This window comes from Schistocerca americana, chromosome 2 (assembly GCF_021461395.2).
Source record: "Schistocerca americana isolate TAMUIC-IGC-003095 chromosome 2, iqSchAmer2.1, whole genome shotgun sequence".
In the NCBI taxonomy this organism is placed as follows: domain Eukaryota; kingdom Metazoa; phylum Arthropoda; class Insecta; order Orthoptera; family Acrididae; genus Schistocerca; species Schistocerca americana.
In genome coordinates, this window is record NC_060120.1 from 557,145,102 (window position 1) to 557,163,434 (window position 18,333).

The 18,333-nt window shown below is 39.8% G+C and overlaps 1 protein-coding gene across 1 annotated transcript in view; it reads left to right on the forward strand.

Moving 5' to 3' along the window:
* Positions 1–18,333, forward strand: part of LOC124595721 (E3 SUMO-protein ligase RanBP2) — a 294,537-nt gene that overhangs the window by 187,713 nt on the left and 88,491 nt on the right. The window contains exons 19-22 of the mRNA XM_047134587.1: positions 6,449–9,087; positions 9,204–9,385; positions 9,468–9,634; positions 9,713–9,920. Coding sequence (XP_046990543.1) covers positions 6,449–9,087; positions 9,204–9,385; positions 9,468–9,634; positions 9,713–9,920 — 3,196 coding nt within the window. The remainder of the gene's footprint in view (positions 1–6,448; positions 9,088–9,203; positions 9,386–9,467; positions 9,635–9,712; positions 9,921–18,333) is intronic.

Genomic DNA, 18,333 nt, shown 5'->3' on the forward strand with positions numbered 1-18,333 from the left:
TTTCTTCTTTTTATTGGTGAGTATGATGTCAGGTTTGTTATGTGGTGTTGTTTTATCTGTTATAATGGTTCTGTTCCAGTATAATTTGTATTCATCATTGTCTAGTATATTTTGTGGTGCATACTTGTATGTCCGAACGTGTTGTTTTATTGGTTTATGTTGTATAGCAAGTTGTTGATGTATTATTTTTGCAACATTGTCATATCTTCTGGTCTGTTCTGTATTTACTAGTATTGTACATCTGCTTTTGATGTGATCTACTGTTTCTATTTGTTGTTTGCAAAGTCTGCATTTATCTGTTGTGGTATTGGGATCTTTAATAATATGCTTGCTGTAATATCTGGTGTTTATTGTTTGATCCTGTATTGCAATCACGTGAATCCTTCCTTCTCACCGTATATATTGCCTTTTCTTAGGCATGTGTTGGATGCGTCTGGATCAATGGCTGTGTTAGATGATATGGGTGCTTGCCATGTAGTGTTTCCTTTTTCCAATTTACTTTCTTCGTATCTGTTGATGTTATGTGATCTAAAGGGTTGTAGAAGTGGTTATAAAATTGCAGTGGTGTAGCCGATGTAGTTATATGAGTAATTGCTTTGTGTATTTTGCTAGTTTCTGCTCATTCTAAAAAGAATTTTCTTTGTCTACCTGTCCATAATGTAGGTTTTTATGTCAATATTATATGTCTATATTTTTCTTTTCCTCGTTCCTTTCTGCTTAATGTGAATCTTTCTGTTGCTGAATGTATGTGATGTATTCTATATTTGTGGCATTGTGATCGTGTAAGTGTATTGAGTGCTTCTAGGTCTGTGTTACTCCATTTCACTACTCCAAATGAGTAGGTCAGTATTGGTACAGCATAAGTATTTATAGCTTTTGTCTTGTTTCTTGCTGTCAATTCTGTTTTCGGTATTTTTGTTAGTCTTTGTCTATATTTTTCTTTTAATTCTTCTTTAGTATTTGTATTATCTATTCCTATTTTTTGCCTGTGTCCTAGATATTTATAGGCATCTGTTTTTTCCATTGCTTCTACGTAGTCACTATGGTTATCCAATATGTAATCTACTTGTTGAGTGTGTTTTCCCTTGACTATGCTATTTTTCTTACATTTGTCTGTTCCAAAAGCCATATTTATATCAGTGCTGAATACTTCTGTTATCTTTAGTAATTGGTTGAGTTGTTGATTTGTTACTGCCAGTAGTTCTAGGTCATCCATGTATAGCAAATGTTTGATTTTGTGTTGGTATGTTCCAGTAATATTATATCCATAATTTGTATTATTTAGCATGTTGGATAGTGGGTTCAGAGCAAGGCAGAACGAGAAAGGACTTAATGAGTCTCCTTGGTATATTCCATGCTTAATCTGTATTGGCTGTGATGTGATATTATTTGAATTTGTTGGAATATTAAGTGTGGTTTTTCCAAAATTTCATTACTATGTTTAGGAACTGTATCAATTTAGGACCTACTTTGTATATTTCCAATATTTGTAGTAACCATGAGTGGGGTACACTTTCAAAAGCTTTTTGGTAATCAATGTATGCGTAGTGTAGCGACCTTCGTTTAGTTTTAGCTTGATGTGTCACCTCTGCGTCTATTATCAGTTGTTCTTTGCATCCTCGTGTTCCTTTGCAGCAGTCTTTTTGTTCTTCATTTATAATTTTTTTCTGTGTTGTATGTGTCATTAATTTCTGTGTAATGACTGAAGTTAATATTTTGTATATTGTTGGTAGGCATGTCATGGGGCGATATTTTGCTGGGTTTGCTGTGTCTGCTTGATCTTTAGGTTTCAGGCAAGTTGTTCCTTGTGTAAGTGTATCAGGGACTGTGTATGGGTCTGCAATGTACCTGTTAAATAACTGTCACAGCGGTACCCACCTCCTCTTCCTCAAAATCACCCTCCCTAAACCTTCCAGGAATTTCTGACTTCCAGCCTTGCCTCTCAATCATTCTTAAAAAACCTTAATCCTACTCCCAACATCACCACTGCTGAAGCCCAGGCTATCCGTGATCTGCAGGCTGACCGGTCCATCATCATTCTTCCGGCGGACAAGGGTTCCACGACTGTGGTACTTGATCGTCGGGAGTATGTGGCTGAGGGACTGCGTCAGCTTTCAGACAACACCACATACAAAGTTTGCCAAGGTAATCCCATTCCTGATGTCCAGGCGGAGCTTAAAGGAATCCTCAGAACCTTAGGCCCCCACCAACACCTCGCACCCCTACCTTCTGCCTTCTTCCTAAAATTCACAAACCCAATCATCCTGGCCGCCCCATTGTAGCTGGTTACCAAGCCCCCACAGAACGTATCTCTGCCTACGTGGATCAACACCTTCAACCCATTACGTGCAGTCTCCCATCCTTCATCAAAGACACCAACCACTTTCTCGAACGCCTGGAATCCTTACCCAATCCGTTACCCCCAGAAACCATCCTAGTCACCATTGATGCCACTTCCTTATACACAAATATCTCGCACGTCCAGGGCCTCGCTGCGATGGAGCACTTCTTTTCACGCCGATCACCTGCCACCCTACCTAAAACCTCTTTCCTCATTACTTTAGCCAGCTTCATCCTGACCCACAACTTCTTCACTTTTGAAGGCCAGACATACCAACAATTAAAGGGAACAGCCATGGGTACCAGGATGGCCCCTTCGTACGCCAACCTATTCATGGGTGGCTTAGAGGAAGCCGCCTTGGTTACCCAGGCCTGCCAACCCAAAGTTTGGTACAGATTTATTGATGACATCTTCATGATCTGGACTCACAGTGAAGAACAACTCCAGAATTTCCTCTCCAACCCCAACTCCTTTGGTTCCATCAGATTCACCTGCTCCTACTCCAAATCCCATGCCACTTTCCTTGATGTTGACCTCCACCTGTCCAATGGCCAGCTTCACACGTCCGTCCACATCAAACCCACCAACAAGCAGCAGTACCTCCATTACGACAGCTGCCACCCATTCCACATCAAACGGTCCCTTCCCTACAGCCTAGGTCTTCGTGGCAAACGAATCTGCTCCAGTCCGGAATCCCTGAGGCATTACACCAACAACCTGACAACAGCTTTCGCATCCCGCAACTACCCTCCCGACCTGGTACAGAAGCAAATAACCAGAGCCACTTCCTCATCCTCTCAAACCCAGAACCTCCCACAGAAGAACCACAAAAGTGCCCCACTTGTGACAGGATACTTTCCGGGACTGGATCAGATTCTGAATGTGGCTCTCCAGCAGGGATACAACTTCCTCAAATCCTGCCCAGAAATGAGATCCATCCTTCATGAAATCCTCCCCACTCCACCAAGAGTGTCTTTCCGCCGTCCACCTAACCTTCGTAACCTGTTAGTTCATCCCTATGAAATCCCCAAACCACCTTCCCTACCCTCTGGCTCCTACCCTTGTAACCGCCCCCGGTGTAAAACCTGTCCCATGCATCCTCCCACCACCACCTACTCCAGTCCTGTAACCCGGAAGGTGTACACGATCAAAGGCAGAGCCACGTGTGAAAGCACCCATGTGATCTACCAACTGACCTGCCTACACTGTGACGCATTCTATGTGGGAATGACCAGCAACAAACTGTCCATTCGGATGAACAGACACAGGCAGACAGTGTTTGTTGGTAATGAGGATCACCCTGTGGCTAAACATGCCTTGGTGCACGGCCAGCACATCTTGGCACAGTGTTACACCGTCCGGGTTATCTGGAAACGGGGGGGGGGGGGGGGGGGGGGGGGGGGGGGGGGGGGGGGGGGAGGGGGGGGGGGGGACTGATGATGCATCTCTCTGGGCAAAATAATGTTAGATGTAATAAAATTTACAGGTGAGAAAATTGGCAATAGTGGTTGGTTTTTGGAAACAAATTATTCATACACAAGTTTCAGTAACTAATTTCTTGTATGATACAAAATGTTACTGTGATGCATCCTGAAAATTAAAGTACATAATGTAGGTTCTGACAGTTTATAAATTGTACTTCAATTTTATTATGTTTGTCATTTAATAAGTGTTTTACGGCAGCAGATGGACAAAAATAATAGAATATTGGATATATGTCGGAGATTATTCTAAAACTGTAAGAAAGCTGATGCTGTAACAGCTGGCCCCACACAAACCAACCATGAAATGTGTGGTGTTTGCCACAAATTTCCATTTCAGAGAGTTTATTTAAAAATTCAAGTAAGAAACTTTTGTAATTTTAGGTGTTAATGTGTGAGTTACTCAGTCATCTGCTTTAATAGTTTTGTTAAGATGGTCCTCTGGATGGACTTCTAGAAGTAGCACTAAGTGTGCATTATTAAATTTGCTAGTTCATGTGGTCAGAAACATTCAAAGTACTGCTAAATACCTGTACATGTTGTGAACAGACTGATTGTAGTTGTCTTTTGTCATCAAACAATGCTTGAGTCTCACCAAGGATGGATAGCTGTGCACCTGGTATGAGAAATACGTTCTTTACGGAACACACACATGAAAAATGTAGGCCTTCCCAGTGCTCCAGAAACTGTCAAGTGAATGCCCAAAGTTGAACAGAAGACATAAAGTGAATGCGTCTTACAACCTTCAGCAGGACTGAGAGCATGCTTTTGCTTTCATGTTATCTAAGAAGTAGTTTTACTCAATCCGTTCTTGGGTGTCGGTAAGCGAGAGTGTTCTGGGAAGCATGGCAGTTTGCACAGATTTCAGTACCACTCAATTTTGTACATCCATTCAACTAAAATTGCTGCTCTATTGTGTGAATATCCTATCCAAAAGATTTCTAATGCTAAATTAATATTCGTTCTTTTGGTGTGTTGCAACAAAATGTAAGATTTTTGTAGTTATAAGTTTGTCTTAAATTGTCTCGATTATCCATCTGATAAATTCTCAAATTCCACATAAAATAGTTCTTCCTTTCTAATTTTAATTTGAAAGTTTTTTCTGCATCCTAACAGTTCAGTATTATAATTATTTATTGTATATAGTGCTCTTTTGATTTGCACATCATGTCGGAACAGTTCCCGCAGCCCGCATGCATTTTACAGCCCATCTATTACAAAACAGTGCTACCACTAATTTTTAACATTGACAGTGTCTCCTCACACATTGCAACAGTATCCTGTGGACGCAGTTTTGAACTGTTCTCAGCTTTTAAAATAATTGTGGTGCTACAGTTTCAGTGCAGTGCTGCAAAATAGTAGCTACTATTTTGCAGCACTGCACAGGTAAATTTACTAATTGCCAAATGATCATATTTGGTAAAGGATATATCTATCGGTCCTCATTCAGCTCTTTCTGTCCTTCATTTTTGTCATAGTAAAGGCCTAAACAGAACTGTACATTCTCTTTGGTATTTCTAAATGATACTGACAGTTATGATTTTGAAGACATGGCCATAGACACAATTATTGTAAAATTGGAGCATTCCTTGTCTTCAGTCAGAAGAAACTCACTTTGAGAGATAATGTGCTGTTAATGGTACTTGAAGTCTCTCTTCCACTTTGAAGTATGCTCCCCCCCCACCACCCAAAATTATCTTCTCGTTCAAAACATTGCAACACAGTGGAACGGCAGGTTATCGGAAGTCTCTGCAGATTTTTCAGGAGATGTTGTGTGACTAAAGCCAGCCCCAATGATCCAAAAGTGTTTGCACTTAAAGAAGGTTCATGTTGACATATTGGAACCAGAAAAGTCAGCTGCCTTCCCTCCCTTTGATGACATATTTACAATTGTGTATTACTTTCTTGGGATGTTGTGACACCCATTTTCAGATCACACTGGTGCTATGGCACTATAGTAACCAATTATTTCTAGTTTAAATACAAGTGGTGTCAGAATATTTTGACACAGCATGTACTTCAACATACAACAGTAATCAGGAGGTGGTTGCTGTGATAGTTGAAACCAGGAATACACTACAGTTGTGATTTTTCCAAGCGAATAAACATTTTTGAAAATTCTGTTTACAAATTAATAAAACAATCACAAAGTAAGTGTGAGATCTTTTGAAACAGATGGGAGTGTGAGTGACTTTTGCTGGAAACAAATGAAACATCAGTTCCATTTTAAATTAGCTGTAATTATAAGGGATGCTAATGTGAAAGGTTTTTCCATGATCACATAAAATTGCATACTGCAGGACTTCAAAATTATCGAAACATTAATTGTAGTTTTTACGTGTGTTAAAGTTTCATTGCATTTATATACCCTATTGCTACTATTTCTCATTGAGTTTTTAAGTTAGGACCATACACAGTTAGACTTAAGAAATATGTAACTTTTTCTGCAGATATGTAATATTAAATACTACTCCTGTATCGCCTGTAAATAACATCAGCGCGCGCGCGCACACACACACACACACACACACACACACACACACACACACAAAATGACAGATTTTCACTGTAATATGGTTTCTGGAAAGCATTTGCAGCCACTCTCACACTTTTTTTTTTTCTCCAGGTTTATTGAAAAGGAGTGGAAAGAACGAGGAATTGGAAATATAAAACTACTGCATAATCAAAAGACGGGGAAAATAAGAATACTTATGCGTAGAGAACAAGTCCTGAAAGTCTGTGCTAACCATTTCATAACTGGTGATACAGAACTAGTCCCAATGAAAGACATAGCTTGGATATGGGTTGCAAATGATTTTGCTGATGAACAGGTGAAGTTAGAGAAATTGTGTGTTCGTTTTAAAACTCCAGAAGAAGCAACAAGTTTTAAGGATGCATTTGAGAAAGCCAAGAGCATTATTAGATTGGCACAAACATCAATAGAAGATGAATCTACAGTGTCATCAAGAAGTGGTAGTTCAACCAAAACTGTTGACTCAGTTGCTTCATCACAGGACAGTTCCTCCTCAGTTCTCAGAAAAGAAATTTCTAGTCAAACATCTGTAACACCTTCATCTACAGCTCCTGTATCAGTATGTGTTACAAGCAACAAAATTACTGTGGGTGGTTTTACATTTGCAAGTACTCCAACTTTCAAGGATAATACAACACCTGAAGGCAAAACTGTTGATAATGATTCCTCAAAAACAAAGGTTACACAGGATGATGCTTCAAAAGTGAGTCCGTTTGCTACCTTCAGTTTTGCAATGCCGTCAAAACCTGTATCGTTCCCTGAAGTTTCAAAGCCAGTGGCAGTGGTCATGGACCCATTTAAGACAACTTCCACACCAGATACTTCAACATGCATTACAGTGGCGACTCAGAGCCAGGCTTCGAAGCCAGGTACCACAGTTTCAGAAAGTTCAAGAATAGCTGTTTCAAAACCTGAAGTTTCTAATTATCCAACACAGTCTCACCAAATAGGAACATCACAAGAAGTCACACAGTTTGGTTCTCAGAGAAATATGACTGCAGTGGAAACTGAAAAAGCTGGAAATGAACCACTGATGTTTTCATCTAATTCATTAACATTTGCAGATCTTGCAGCTAAATCACCTGCAGGAAAACCTGCATTTGCAGCAGATTCAAATTTCAAAGGATTTGAAGGTGCAGGTAGTGTTGTGTTTGGAAGTACTCAGGTATCTCAGAAGTCCAAACCTCAAATTACTCAAAGTTCACCAGACAGTCTGTCAGAGCGGCCACCTGAAGATTTTGTTCCAACTGCTGAGTTCAAACCTGTGATTCCTTTGCCAGAATTAGTTGAAGTGAGAACAGGAGAAGAAGATGAGGAAATTATCTTTGAGGAAAGATGCAAGCTTTTAAGATTTGATGGAGAAAATAAGGAGTGGAAAGAAAGAGGCATAGGGAAAATGAAGCTGTTGCACGATCCAAAATCGGGCAGGGTACGCTTGCTGATGCGGCGTGAGCAAGTTTTGAAAGTCTGCTGTAATCATGCCATTACTACAGCTATAAAGTTTAAGCCACTGTCGACTTCAGACAGAGCGTGGCACTGGGCAGCTCAAGATTATTCTGAAGGAGAAATGCGCCGAGAATTGTTAGCAATAAAATTTAAGACAACAGATTTAGCAGAAAAGTTTAAGAAGGCAGTGGAAGATACTCAAGCAAAGATGATAAACGACAGAATACCTTTAGATGGTAGCAATAAAGAGGAACTATCTGCAGAGGGTAATGATGAGAAACAGTTGAAAGAAAAATTAAGAACAGGAGAGGGCACTAATACTGCATCAAATCTTTGGGAGTGTCCTTCTTGTCACAAGAACAACCCATCAGATTCATCATCTTGTCATTCATGCAACAGCAACAAAATACAAAAAACATCTGCTGAGGATTCATCTCCGAAGTCATTATCTGAATTCAAACCAAAAGCAGGTTCATGGGAGTGCAAATCTTGTTATACAAGAAATGAGGGAACATGCCGCACTTGTGTTGCCTGTGAAGCAGTGAGGATACCTACTACTACAGTGTCTACAAGCAGCACCACTTCTGACCAGGTCTCTAAACTAATTTCACAAAATATCGTTCCTCTTTCAGAAGCTTTCAAACCAAAACCTGGTTCTTGGACATGCAGTGACTGTTATCTTACCAATGAAGAGAGAAACAACAGATGTGTTGCTTGTGATAAACTTAGGCTTGGAAGTGATGGAAAACCCATTAATGAAAGCACAGCAGAAGATAAGACTGCATTTAAATTTGGAATTCCAAGTTCAAACACTGAAAGTTCATCAGGTTTCAATTTGTCTCGCTTTTTGCCTACGTGTGATGTTATGACATCTGTCACAACTACTACAACTACTACTGGTATGAGTACAACTACTAATGCATCTTCCTGTGTTTTCTCATTTGGATTTCCCAAGCTTAACACACAAAACAAAGATGGTGCAGCATCATTCTCTTTTGGGAGTTCAACCGAGTCACAGAACACATTAGATCCTGTTGGAACATCATTGAAATACGACTTGGCTGTGGAACGTGACACACTACCAAAACAAAGTCTCTCATTTGGCTTCCAAGTCCCAACAAGCTCTGTTGACACACCACAGGTCAAGCAGTTGCCTGAAACTAAGAACACACCAACCTTTATATTTGGAAACTCATTGCCTGCTACTAAACCTACAGGAGCTGCTGTGACATTTGGAGCAGACAAGACACCCATAAAAGAAAATAATCTGGTGCAAGTTCGTTCAGGTAATAAATGCATCATATATATTATTGCATTTTAATTTTCAAAGTGTATATTATGATATCTTTAATGTACCGCATAATAGATTTGCATTAATGTGGACTGTTTTTGTGATTTTTAGAACATAGCTTCACATTTGGCAGCCCAGGAAAATTTGAATTTTCATTCAGTGGTGTCAGACCAAAATCTCCCATAAAATCGCCCAAATCACCAGGCACTAAACACTCTGTTTCTGTTGGAGAAGAAGAAAGTGGAAGTGAAGAAGAAGAAGAAGAATATGAGGGAGATAACATTTACTTTCAGGTTTTTCATTCTCTCTGTTTTTTCCCTCACCCAATCTGTAACTTCATTTATAACATTTCCATTGTGTGTTCAATATTTGCAGCCTGTGATACCACTTCCAGACAAAGTACCAGTGCATACAGGGGAAGAGGAGGAAGACCTCCTATATAGCCAGCATGCAAAGTTGTATAGATTTGTTTCTGGTGAGTGGAAAGAGCGAGGTCTGGGTGACATTAAAATTCTGAGACACAGAGTCACAAAAAAGATAAGGTAAAGATATTTTTGTTCTTGTTTATCATGTGAAGTGTGATAAGAGTAAAAAATTGTTCATAAAAACATATTTTTCAGGTTGCTGATGCGTCGTGATCAAGTGCTGAAAGTTTGTTTGAATCATTTTCTGACCCCTGAGATAACCTTCATTGAAAAGGATGCAAAAAGTTGGTTGTGGAGTGCACCAGATTTTTCAGATGGTCACATAGAGAATGAACGGTTTGCAATTCGTTTTAAAACACCAGATATAGCAGCAGAATTCAAAAAAGCAATAGACCAGTCCCAGGTAAATATCCATGCTGTCACACAAGTTAGTATGATAGGTGTAATAACAGTCATCACTACCTCAGTATAATCAGGAAGGTAAATATTTTAAGTAGCATTGTTTTTGTCGGGACATATAATTGTTTTACAGCATAAGCAATGAACTATCATGTGAACGAAGGAGTTAAAGTAATATAACAACTTTCATGTTAAACAAAATTGTTAAGGCTTTCGTGGCCACTTGTTGACAAACTGCCTATTGGGTTCTGTCTCGGGTTCTTCGGCCGACGTTCATCTAATGATTTTTCTGACGTTTCGCCAGCACGAGTGGCTGGCATTGTCAAAGCTTCACCCTCCATTGCCGGTGGTGAACTGGAGGCGAGCTCGTGGCCGCAGACTATATGTACCTGGCGCGCCAACGTCCGAGGGCGGTCATTTCCGGTGCGGTTCTCCTCTTGCTACCTGCGACGGTCGTTCGCTGCAGTACGGGAAGCCAGGATCCGTTTATCTTAAGGCTTTCCTCTTTCTTGTTGAAACTGTTCCCGTGTTTTTGTATTTCTACAGCTTCTCTGAACAAGCCTATTCTTTTATTTTTACTGACTCAGTTACAATTTTGTATACTAAGTTTTATGTATACTGTCTACACTGCATCACTAAGTTCTTTGGCAAAACCTTAAAAATATAAGGTCTTGCCAAAGAACTTGATCTTCATACCTATCCCAGTATATCACACACATTCAATTCCTTATAAATTACAATGAACCATGAAATTTTACAGATATTTGATGTTGCGAACGTAATACCTCAGCAGGCAGTGTTAAGGCCAAGTGTTTCAATTACTTTAAATAGTCTGTAAAAGTAAAGCTTACAAAATTCTTGAGAAGAAAGTCAAATGTTTTGTGTAATGATTTGTCTAAAAGTATGAAATAAAAAATACCAGGGAAACGTTTGGTGCACCTCATTTTCTGTTCACGATTTCGAGCATCATTCAAAGGCACGTCGAACGTTTCTCTGATCTACTTATTTCTTTTACACAAATCATTTCATAAGATATTTTAGTCTTCCATTTTTGAATTTCAAGTTTTATTCACAAAGCATGATCTTATTGACTCCTTGTTTGCCTTCCTAACATACTTGATTCGAAGGAAGCCTTTTTGACATTTGAATACCATGCCAATGTATCTTTTTATGGGCAAAATAGCTAGGTCTAGGTGACACTTCATTTACAGCAGCTTTTCGTGAAATATTTCAGTTTTTCCTCAGATTATTATAGTTTTCGTTCATTACCCGGTTTACTTTCAAGCAGTTAAATATTTTCATGCCAAACTAGACCTCATGCTGGTCACTTTGATACCTCGTTTACCTGTTTTTCTCCCTTTGTTTGGATATGAAAATTGGGACAAATCTTCACAGTGTAAGTTATAGGTAGTCCTGTTTTTGCTCTGCTCACACGTTTACAAGAACGTATTGAGTGTTAATCATATGATGAAATAGTCCTTTCTGCGTGCTGTCATTTCCAAAATTCGTCGTTTCGATATCTTGAACCTTTTATGTGATATGACGATTTTTACAACCACTTGATTCCCGAAGCGCAGGAAAGGTTCGGACGCGCCGCGAGCGACCTGTCCGCGGGTGTAACAACCAATATCTCAAGAATGAAGAGAGATATCATTCCGGTCTCAACTTTAAATATAATTTAGATATATTGGTTACATTTCATACACAGTCGTGTATGGCCTTAAATGAACTATATGGAAAGTCTACACAATGTGATTTTTACCTCTGCAAATTCTTAAAAATTTTGTGTAGCCGTGTACTCAATTTCATGCAGCACAGTAACTGTGATGAATAACGAAAATAAATTCTGACATTTATCATTTAAGGATATCAAGCTATAGGTTGCGGAAGAATAAAATTTTTTCACCGAATAGTTTTCTTAAAAATCCGATGTTAAGAAATTCATAGCTGTCGGTCTGTGTCACACGTGCTGCAGCGACAAGATTCAAACTCGTTTGAATTCAAACATCGCCAGTTGCAGTGGGAGACAGGAGCGACACAGGTGTCGCTCACATAGTACGCTTCAGTAACTACACCAGAGGTTGTGTTTTGTCGCTTGAAGCTGTCGCTTGCTTCTGTCACTCACGTAGGACACGGCCTTAGTTACGAAAGGTCAGTGGGAAGGAAGATCATTGGTAAGCCTGCATGTGAGCTCAAATCTCTCTTACTTTCACGGTTTTTGTGTGAGAGACATGTAGGATGGACTAATTTATTGGTTGGTGCTTATAAGAATGTACTCTCAGAATTTTAACAGTAAACTACACAGTAACGCAGAGTGCCTCTCTTGTAGTATCTACCACTGTATTGGGTGATCATCTCCAAGACCCATTCGTGCTTACTAAGCGAACCCGAAACTGCTGCTCTTCATTGGATCTTCTCTATTTCCTCTACAATCCTATCTGGTATGGATTCCAGACTGATAAGCAATATTCAGATATTGGCCAAACAAGGATTTTGTTAGCTCGCTTTCTTTGTTGGATGGAGTACACTTCCCGAGGCCTCATCTAATTAATCCGAATGACATTTATATTACCTGCTATGAGTTTGATGTTATGGTTCCACTTTAAATTGTTCAGTAAGCATATTACCAGATACTCAATGAATGTAAATGCTTCCAGTAGTAGTTATTTAACTTGGTTCCAAATTGCCTTGTACCCTAATAACTTCATTCCTGTGATCATCTTGTCTCTCTCATAGACCTTTTGCAGCACGAACTAGTTTGCCTCCCACTTTATACTAGTATCCATCTGGGTTCCTGCTTGTGGATTTCCATATCTGGATGCAGGCTGCAGTTAACAGAATTCACAAGACACACAGCCTTATCACTAACTCATTCGACAGCTCGTTTTCATGGAATGTTGCTTGCAACTTAATGATTCATGTTTGATGTGATTGCATTTTACTGCGACATTTCTTTGAATGTTGAGCTTTCGCCATGCCCTACGTGAATGAGTGAATGTATCTGTCTGCAGTCCCAGGCATGAATATGAACTGCCTTAATTTCATAATTAATTTGATGCTTTGTGATGAATTGTCTGCTTACATGTCCATTGCTTTCTTGAAGTGGTACTGCAATCCATTTACCTTTACAGGCTATTGCAGAATACCTACATTTCTCTCTTAACTGCTTGAAAGCATGTTACTTGAATAACAATCTGGAATGCATCTGCTGGCATAATTCTCAAATAATAAGCATCTGACTTATTCTCAAGTGGTAGTTCATACTCGAGCATCTTGAAATGCTTCACATGTGCTGTATGAATCATAATGTAGTGAAATAGAAGAGTTCCAGTTGGGAGTTCAACTGCAATTTTCCAGTTGCCTAGAAATTTTCTTAATCTCTGTTACCTCCCATAGGAGGTAAATGATTAGTAAATGGGATGATTAGCTGCCAACATGAATAACGTAGAAGTAAATATCCTCGGAATAGTGAAGCAACTTAAATCACTTAATAAAAGCAAGTCTTCTGATCCAGACTGTTTACCAATTACGTTGCTTTCAGAGTATGCTGATCCATTAGCTCCATATTTAACAATCATATAGAACCGTTCGCTCGCCGGAAGATCCGTACCCGAAGACTGAAAAGTTGCACAGGTCACACCATTATTCAAGAAAGATAGTAGGAGTAATCCCATATCGTTAACGTCGATATGCAGCAGGCTTTTAGGACATATATTGTGTTCGAACATTATGAATTTACTCGAAGAAAACGGTCTATTGACACACAATCAACATGGGTTTAGAAAACATCGTTCCTGTGAAACACAACTAGCTCTTTATTCACATGAAGTGTTGAGTGCTATTGACAAGGGATTTCGGATCGATTCCGTATTTCTGGATTTCCGCAAGGCTTTTGACACTGTACCACACAAGTGGCTCGTAGTGAAATTGCGTGCTTATGGAATATCGTCTCAGTTATGTGGCTGGATTTGTGATTTGCTGTCAGAGAGGTCACAGTTTGTTATAATTGATGGAAAGTCATCGTGTAAAACATAGTGATTTCTTGTGTTCCCCAAGGTAGTGTTATAGGCCCTTTGCTGTTCCTTATCTATATAAACGATTTGGGAGACAATCTGAGCAGCTGTCTTCGGTTGTTTCAGATGACGCTGTTGTTTATCAACTAATAAACTCATCAGAAGGTCAAAACAAACTGCAAAACGATTTAGAAGAAATATCATAATGGTGTGAAAAGTGGCAGTTGACCCTAAATAACGAAAAGTGTAAAGTCAGCCACATGGGTGCTAAAAGGAACTTGTTAAACTTCGGTTACATGATAAATCGGCCTAATCTAAAAGCTGTAAATTCAACTAAATACCTAGGTATTATGATTACGCGCAACTTAAATTGGAAGGAGCACATAGAAAATGTTGTGGAGAAGGCTAATCAAAGATTGCGTTTTATTGGCAGGACATTTAGAAAATGTAATAGACCTACTAAGGAGACTACCTACACTACGCTTGTCCGTCCTCTTTTAGAATACTGCTGCGCGGAGTGGGATCCTTACCAGATAGGACTGATGGAGTGCATCAAAAAAGTTCAAAGAAAGGCAACATGTTTTGTATTATCGCAAAATATGGGAGAGAGTGTCACAGAAATGATAAAGGATTTGCACTGGGAATCATTAAAAGAAAGGCATTTTTTGTTGCGACAGAATCCTTTGGCGAAATTCCAATCGCCAACTTTCTCCTCAGATTGCAAAAAAATTTTGTTGTCACTGACCTACATAGGGAAGAATCCTCACCACGATAAAATGAGGGAAATCGGAGCTCGTACGGAAAGATGTAGGTCTTCATTCCTTTCGCGTGCTGTATGAGATTGGAATAATAGAGAATTGTGAAGGTGGTTTGATGAACACTCTGCCAGGCACTAAAATGTGATTTGCATTGTATCCAAGTAGCTGTAGATGTAGTTTCATAGCAGGTGGCAACCTGTATATGAAACGGTTGCTGTGATGTATCTTTTCATTGCTGTACAAGAGTACATTAGCGTGTGCAGGACTTAAATTGTGGTGCCGCAAGAAACATGTTGCTGCAAAGCTCTGCTGCTGAAGGTAGTGACACTTTGCCATCTACTGTCTGTAGTGGGTGAGGTCTTACTGAACACTGTAAGACTAGAGCATGATGCAGTCTTTGATTGTTACACTGTATTGCACTGAATTACAGAAGCTGTTAGAAAACACTTCTGGACTAAAGGAGACAAGCCACTGGAAAGCAAGTGCATTGAGTCTTTGATTGGCACACACAAAAAGAAAGAAAACTGATAGCTTTTGGAGTAATACTTTTTTGAGCTACAGTGACACAAGTGCACACACACACTCTTGTGCCTCTGAATAGTGCTGTATGGATAGATAGTGCCTGTATTAAGTTTCGACAGGTGGATTGGGTGTGGTGAGGATTGTGTTGGAGGGCGGGGGGGTAGAGTGGGGGGGGGGGAGAGGTGGCAGGCAGGGTGAGGGATTTGGGTTGGTTGATTTCCTACTTGGAGGGAGGCAGCCAGTTTGGAATGTGGCAGGGAGGGTGGGCAGGTACATGGACTAGGCATGTGACGCATGATTGTCAGAGCTGGACAGTGATGGTGATGTGGGGTCATGAATTAGTACGGGGGAAACCATGGGGTGGACAGTATGGAGATAGTGGGTTACTGCAGATTGAAACCAGGATGGTTACATCATTGATGTATGTGTTGCAAGGGGAACTCTTATCTGTGTGGCAAAATATGCTCAACTGCATGTTGTGCCACCAGGTGATCAGCTTTGATCTTGGTAACAGTTTGGCGGTGGCCATTCATACTGATGTACAGCTGGTTGATAGCCACACTGACAAAAAGCTGTGCAGTGTTTGCTGCAGAGTTGGTATGTGACAAGGTTTCAAACTAATTGGGATAGAAGTAGGAAGCATATCTTCCACTGTTGTTGTAAAGATGTCTGAATGAAAAACTTGCACAACCAATGCTTTATTTTACAACCCGCAAATTTTTATTGCTGTTGTATTCTGGCAAGATGTGTGCAAGGATTTGGTAGGGAGGTGGTAGTGACAAGAACCACAGACAACTGCAGATTAATGTTGGTTTACATTAAGGGTACACTTAGCTTCATAAAGGGGAGAAGAGTGGTTTAATAAGGACACTCAGGATGATAGTTTAGTTGCCATATTGCACAATAAAAGTATATACAATGACTGCATGATTAGAGTAAAGGAATGTGTACATGTTATATGAATCTAAAGTCATGTATGCTTCCCAGAGTAGAAATACTGTATGTCCGAGGTGGGAGTAGATGCTGCCCAATAACTGTTGCTGTGCAAGAAGAAGACATGTAAAAATATTGATAGGAGTGTGTTTTATTGAATGGCAATGAATACTGTATCAAAATTGAAAATTAAATTTCTGGTCATTTATTTGAAATATCTGGGATTCATTTTTCATGAGTAGTTTGAAATTTGTTCAGAGTGGATGAAAATGAGAATTTATGTAAACTTGACAGCAAAAAAAGTGGGTCACTGCCGAATACAACCAACATAACGTAGTTGTGTTGCAGGTCCTCTAAACACCAAAACCCTGTGGGGTACAGTCGATTGACTACACACAATGGGTACTGCAAGAGACTACTAGAGACCAAAGGTCTTTATGGCAGTCAGTCTAAGCGTCAACTAATACCATCATACAAAACATATTAGAAAACACGTTCTTCACGATGAGACACCCCATAGCACTCATAACCTAACCTTAATTACAACAAGTGACATTCAAAAATGTTCTGAGAAAACAGATTATTTTACATATATTGTACAGTAATCCTTAGTCAAAATTAAATACATGAGACAATATATGGAGTTACAAAGCTGTACGGCAATTGGAAAAAAATTTTTTGCTCTCGAAAAGGTTTTCCATCCATGTGCTGAAAGTCACTCAACGACGAGTGGCTCTGGAAACTGGATATTGGACGAACCAGTAAAAAAAAACGCGATTAACGGCAACAAGCACTCTACGGAAATCTCAACATTAACAGCGAATCACCAGTAATATCATTGTTCTCGTAACACATCGACAGCTACGTGTACACAAATTTGAACTTTGAATGACATGACCAACATCGTCGTTCTGGACCTGGATTCAAACCCAGCACCTATAGCCATTGCTAACTAAGCTAAGCTTTGTTTGTGCCTTATTGAGACCCGATCACTAGGCATAAAGTCTTGAAGTATAGACATTTGCACCAGTATCAGTTATCAATTCAGATCCTGAGAATAAATGACGAAAATGTTTGTACTGAACTGGGAATCCTGTCATAACAGCTACCTTCCTGGGAACTAACCCCAACGACGTTTAATATGGTGTCATTCACAAGGAACAAGGTATGCTCATGTTTAAAATTGAAATGCCATCATGTAAAGCTTGTGACAGGGATGTGAACCCAGCACCTAATCAGATTGTTAACAAAGTACGTAAAATCAGAAGTTAAATATCAAATGTTTTCACCAATAGCAAGATGTTGGAACCTTAAATGATGATAGAATGGTTTTTGCCTGACTGGGATTCGAACCCAGAATCTAGTGCTGTCGTTTCCTAGCCAGGAAGAGACGATAAATAGCTATTGTTGGTTCACCAGTAGCGAGATGTGCGCATGTTTAGCTAGACATCAGGTGATGAAAAGTTCTGTGCTGAATGGAATTCAAACCCCGCACACGTGGTCATGAAGACACTTTATCTATCAAGTTCTAGCTAGGAGTGGCATGTTTGTTCTTTCAGTGATGTGATGGAAAATACTCTGCTGGCTAGAAGTTGAATACACTACATACCGTCGTTGGTGATCACAACGTTAAACCCAAATCCGTTTTCGCCAGTAGGATGGAGAGGAATGTTTGAACTTGAAAAGATGTAAGGAAACGTTTGATCTTATAATGGTGTGATAAAAAGCTCATCATGTGGCTGAGTTGAAACGAACACTTTACAGCTGACAACGCAAGAAGAGACGTTGCAAATGCAACTATTTTTCACTAGCAGTTCGGAGCGCTCATGCTAGGGCCTGAAATGAAATAATGAATATTTTGTGCTGATCAGGAGTCGAAACCAGATAGGTGCCTTTCGAGGAGGCCTAGAAGAGTTTGCAGTCTTGGGAACACAGTGAAATCGAATTCGGATCCAAGTCCAGCACCACAATTTTCAACATCTCAGTTCCAAATAAAGTAAGTGCCTTGTGAACTTACATGGCCATTGGTTCATTAAATGAAATACGTTTTCTAGTTTACGACAGCATGCTGGTGACAGAGTCTCTGCCTTCCAGGACTTCTCCATCAGTCACAGCTCAGATGAATGCCGCTCTACCCCAGTCGGCAGCGAAGGGATGTTATCTTTACTCCGGATATTGAACTACGGAGCTT